This window comes from Cenococcum geophilum (assembly GCF_001692895.1).
Source record: "Cenococcum geophilum 1.58 unplaced genomic scaffold K441scaffold_20, whole genome shotgun sequence".
NCBI classification, from domain to species: Eukaryota; Fungi; Ascomycota; class Dothideomycetes; order Gloniales; family Gloniaceae; genus Cenococcum; species Cenococcum geophilum.
The window spans coordinates 530,186-536,290 of record NW_027137578.1 but is presented as its reverse complement, the minus strand read 5'-3'; the positions used below and the strand labels follow the sequence as shown (position 1 = coordinate 536,290).

At 30.2% G+C, this 6,105-nt stretch overlaps 1 protein-coding gene across 1 annotated transcript; it reads right to left on the bottom strand.

Moving 5' to 3' along the window:
* Positions 1–4,262: 4,262 nt before the first annotated feature.
* On the bottom strand, positions 4,263–4,451 carry K441DRAFT_559746 (uncharacterized protein; the record flags this gene model as incomplete). Its single annotated transcript, XM_067643466.1, has 1 exon — positions 4,263–4,451. A coding segment is annotated over one exon (189 nt), but the record flags the coding sequence as incomplete, so codon positions are not given.
* Positions 4,452–6,105: the final 1,654 nt, after the last annotated feature.

Genomic DNA, 6,105 nt, shown 5'->3' with positions numbered 1-6,105 from the left:
AAGGAAGGCGACGAATAAAAGGCAGCCTTTAGGTTAAAGAAAGGACTATATAAACTATTAGTTATACAATTCGGGCTTATAAACACGCTAGTAATATTTTAGAAATGAATTAATAATATATTAGGAGAATACTTAGATAAATTTATTATAGTATATCTTAATAATATTATTATCTACTTAATAACGGAGGAGGAACACGGAGAACACGTTAAATAGGTCTTAAAGAGACTATAAAAAGAATAGATGCTAGTAGCAATTAAGAAATACAAGTTTTTTACTAGGAAGACCGATTTTGTAGGATTTATTATTAAATTAGGTTAACTTAGTATAGATCTAAAGAAGATCGAGGCTATAGTAAATTAGTAGGAACTAAAGAACGTTACGCAGTTAAGATTATTTTTAGGGTTTTATAATTACTGCAGAAGGTTTATAGCGCAATAGTTAAGAAATATTAAGCTATTTACGCGATTAACAAAAAAAGAAAAACTATAAATATAGGGAAAGGAATAATAAGAACTATTTAAGGAAGTTAAAAGGTTATTTACCTAGGAGCTAGTTCTTAAAATTTATTAACTAGAACTAGAAACGGTTATAGAAATAAATATATTAGACTTTATACTAGGGGTATACTTTATATAAAGGCATCTAAATAGATAGCACCTAGTGGTATACTATAGTCGGAAGATAATACTACTAGAACTAAACTATAATATCTATAATAAGGAGTTATTAGGTATAGTTACAGTACTAAAGGAATAGAAAGTATTCTTATAAGGTATAGAAAAACTATTTATAATTAAAATAGATTATAAGAACCTAATGGGATTCCTAACAATAAAGGAACTTAATTAAAGATAGGTTAGATGGGTAGAGATGCTTATAGAATACTATTTTAAGATTTAGTATACTAAGGGTATAGATAACACGCGAGCTAATGCGTTAAGTTAAAAAGCTAAACTATAAAATAACGAGAAGCCATTAAGGGCTTTACTACGAAAAGATATAGATGGACTGATTAGGTACAATTATCTAAAAATTATAGCAACTTAAGAAGATAAGTTAGAGAGAGTTTACGAGTTACTAGAAAGCTTTTAGGTATAAAGAATTCTAAAAATATAGCTAAAAGATCTATAGGTGGATATATACGAAAACTAAGAAGTATAGCAGAGCACTTTATAGAGGACTTTTATAAGGGACTAACTTAAGGATACAACGGAGCTACGGGATTAGTGTTAAGACTTTAAGAGGAGTACATTATTAACGGAATCTAGGGTATAGCACGAAAAGTTATAAAGGAGTGTTTAGATTGCTAAAGAAATAAACTAATAAGGTATAAGCTATATAGAGGGCTATAACCTATTAAAATACTAGAGAGACTATGGGAGGTTATATTATAGGACTTTATTATAAAGTTACTAAAATTAAAAGATCCTATTATAGGATAAGATTATAACGTGATTTTAGTAATAGTGGACAAGCTTACAAAGTAGGGATACTTTATAGTATATACAGAAGAAATATTAGCAGAAGATGTCGCTAGAATCTATATTAAAGAAGTATTTATAAGATATAGAGCACTAAGTAAGATTATATTAGATAAAGATCTAAAATTTATAGTAGTATTTTAGGAGGTATTCTTAGCGGAGTAAGGAGTTAGAGCAGTAACTTCTACCGTATATTATCCGCAGATAGACGGTTAAACAAAAAAATTAAATTAAACACTAGAGCAGTATCTAAAACACTATATTAATTACGTATAAAATAATTAGGTATTACTATTATTAGTTATATAGTTTATATATAATATAACACCATAAGAAGGAATGGGCACTTTACTATTTAAGGCGAATTACGGATATAAGCTAAGAACATTATTATTACTACATTAAGTAAAGAAGATAAGTAGCATAGCTAAGTAAAGAATAGAGACTTTAATAAATCTTTATAAAACCCTTATAGAAATAGCTAAGGTAGTATAGTAAAGAATAAAGAAATATTATAATGCTAAGAGATCTAAGGGACTAGATCTTAAGGAGGGAGATAAAGTATAGCTACTATATAAAAATTTTAAGAGTTAACGACTAAGTAAGAAGTTAGACTATATTAGACTAGGACCTTTTAAAATTACGTAAAGGATTTTACTAGTTATATTTAAGTTAAACCTACTAGCTAAAATAAAAATCTACCCTATATAGCATATTATAATGCTAAAGCTAGTATATAGGAATGTTAAGCCACTAGTTTATAAAGGAGATATGTATAGAGGGCAAGAAGAGGACAAATAGCAAGTTTTAAAGATTATTAGTTATAAAGATATAGATAATAAAATATAGTATAAAGTAAAGTAGATAGGCTATACTGAGACTACCTAGGAACTACTAGGGAATTTAAAAAATGCTATAGGAAAGGTATAGGAGTATCGGAAGAAAATAGGTTAGGTAATATTAATAAAGAAGGATTGCTAAAGAATAAGTTACCTAAGGGGGACCTAAGAAGAGCGACTGCTAAACTACTTAGAGTTGTTCCCTTTATAGAAAAAGAGTTAGTTCTCTTATTACTAAGTTCCTATAGACCTTATTTTATAAGTTTCTACTCCTTAAAACAAACCTTCTTATATACTTTCTTAAGACGGATTAACTAAGTAGACGCAGCCAGACGGGAATTAAGGGCTCTTTACTAAGCATTAGTAGCCTCCTTTTTAGCGTTATAAGAATAATAAAGTTCCGCTAGCGCTACTAAAAGCTTATTATTAAGCTTTATAGCAGTAAATTAAATATAAGACCCTATAATAAATTACTTAGGGAACTTAATAACTATTAAGAGTAATAGGACGTGTATACTTAGTGTTAGAAATAAAGTAAACGTCGCAAGACGAACGAATATTCGCTTTGGTATACTTTAAGTAAGAGGATAGTTGCTAGGATAAAGGACTTACTAACGCAATATAAACTAACCCCTCTTTCGCATAACGAGAACACGGAGATGGTATAATCTCACTAAAAGATAATATAATAGCAATAGTATAAGACCAACGGGCTATAAAAGAAGAAGAAATTGCTTTAGGTATAATAAGTAATAATATTAACTAAATTAATTAGATAGATATTATACCTCTAGTAAATAACCTAGAGATACTAGGGATCTTTAAGGACAAAGATAGAGAGGAGGGAGATAGTGTTACGGACGCTTTAAGTACAATATTATAACTACTTAGAGAAGAGTTAGAAGAAGCTAGTTAGTTAATATAGGTATAGTTTAGGATAAAGCCGGTAAAACTATATAACGAGAAATAGTAGTATAAGTTACGTAAGGTGATTTATATAATTTGTATAATTTATAGGATCTATAACAAAGTAGATAGAGCACACGTACATTACGTATAAGAAGGATTTCTTAGGAGTACGGTTGTGTATTTAAGGACCCTTAGTCCCTACCTAGATAGTTCCTTCCTTATAGTAATTCTTAGAATATGATTAGAGTTAATCTATTAGGCAATTACTCCACTAGTTATTATTACGTTGTTGACTTACTTGCATTACCTACACACCTAGCCTATTAACGAGCCCATCGTAGTACTTGCTATAAGGTTTCGTTACAATTATAACTAAAGATATAAATACATTTCCTATTAAAGGTCTACTATCTTACCTATCTCGTTTAGCGTAGGCTAGTATTTAAAAGGTATATTAATCCGGAAGTAGCTTTCTAGAGCTTCCTTATCTACTAGTAGTAACTTAAGTCGATTTAAATACTTAACGTAGTTATTCTAAGCTACTAGTATAGTCCTAAACAACCTTAAGAGCCGAGGTATAGGACTATTTTAAAAACTATATTATATAGATAGGGCTCTGGGGGAACTAGGCTATTAAGTAAACCCTAAACTAATAGATATGGTTAGATTAGGGTCCGCGTTAAAAGCAATACAGCTCTCCTAATAGATTAGATCTATAGGGTTGTTATACTTTTTAACACCTCTATTTTAAATGAAACCAATAGTAGGGATAAACTTAACTAGAAAGATCCTAGATAAACCTATTAGAACTCTAATAGAGTAAGTAAGAGTATATTAAATATACGTGGGTGCAGTAGACGTAGCTTACGCTCTATAAGTTGTTAGTCTATATATATAAATAAGATAATTAAAACTTACGCTTACTATGTTAATACTTTATTATAAGGATCTATTAACCTAACGTGCTTATAACCTAGCTAGATATTAGGATAGAGTTTAAATAGCTTAAGTTAAATTTACCGTAATCTTTTTAACGTTCTAATACGCTATTATAATTCGATAATATATATAGTGCGCCCTTAGATATTGTTGTGGCTATTATAGCAACTTTCGTACTAGATGTCCCGAACTTCACTATATTAAATAGCTGGTCATTTATTCCGAACGCATCTTTAAAATAGAACTTAAGTTTGGCAACCTTAAAACGGCTTTTAATAAGCTAAGAACCTAAAAGTGAAATTATATAAAAGCATAGTAAAAGCCTGGCAAGACGCTGTATAGCGAAAACTCGTTTAGCTAGCGTCTTAAATATAAAAATACAATTTTAGATGCTCTATTATATTTAGAAAAGCTAGAGAATAGCAAGACCTCCTATAGAAGTTAGTTTATTCTATATTATTGTATAATTAAACCCTACCTAAACTAGTACCTAAAGCGAAATCGAAATTATCCTAGAGAGGATAAGGGAGGTCCTAAACTTGCTCTAGATTTCTTAGTATTAGCAGTAATAGCTCTCCTTGGACGCCGCCTCTATTAATCGCTAGTAAACAGGTACTAGCAGTTAATAGAAGGAGTTTTACTCCTAGCGGCCCCTTAGATTAGTATAATATATACTTAGAGACTTTAAAGTAATATTTAATACCTTATATCGGCGTGCCGTATCTACGGACGTAAATATTATATATTAAATATCTACAAATAAGTATATATTCTGGTTTTCTGCGAAGGCAGAATAGGCAAGTTCTATTTAACTTTAGTAGGGGAATGCTCTATTTAAGTTCCTATAGATTCTGCCAGTATAGCTAGGAAGAAGGGATATTATCTATATCTAATTTAGATAGTATAGTTATAAAATTATCCTTTATTAAGCGACACTAGTTATAAGTTAATAGGTGCTAAAGATAATACTATTTAAGATATACTACTTAGCAGTAATTATAATAGAGGGTTTAGAAAAGGGCTCTAGGATAAAAACCTTATATATTTAGTAACTAGTAGGAATTAGGGGTCTTAAAATCTTACAATACATTTTAGGGGGAGAACTATCTATAAGAATAGCTAAGGTAATATATATAGCGGCATTATTAAGGGAGACTTTATACTAGTAATATAGTTATAGAAATAAGCCTATGTGGGTGGAAAACTAATTATTAATATTACTCTCTTCCCTAGACGTATAGAAGAAACTAAAAGGTAGACTTATAGTTATGGTGAAATAAATTAACGCTTTATAGAAAAATGCTTAAAGGTAAGTTGTGGAGAATAGTGCCTGCTTAGTAATTTTTGCTTATTAAGTATAGTTAGCCTCTTATAGGAGAGTATCTTTAAGTAGAAAGTAGTGCGCGGTTAGTAATACTTCTATAGCATCTAGCAAGGCTATAATTATTACGCTAGAGAAGGATTTTAATATATCTAGTAGGCTCTTAATAAAGTCCGCAGAGTTAACTATTTATATAACAATAATAATAATACGTAGTTAACTTATTGCTAATTCCTGACCTCGTTCTGCCTATCTATAAAGAAGATTTAAAACCTCTTCTAAACTTAAGAAATCCTCTACGAAAAGGCAAAGGACGTTAGTAAAGGGGAGAAGTAATAGTAAGTAAATCCTATTAACTACATCTCTAGTCTTAGGCTTAGGATATTAGTCGTTAACCTAGTCAAGCCTATACCGCTTAGTCTTATAATAGCAATCTACCGTTTTACTAAGTTTAATAGGAAGGCTTTCTAAATTAGCCTCGGCGAAGAGTATTGGATTTTTAGCGCCTACGGTAGTTGGGTCGATATTTAAGCTAATTATGCCTTAAACGCTGCGCCGTTTATAGTTAATCGCGGAAAAGAAAGCTCTTAGTGCTTGTTTTTTATTCTTCTTT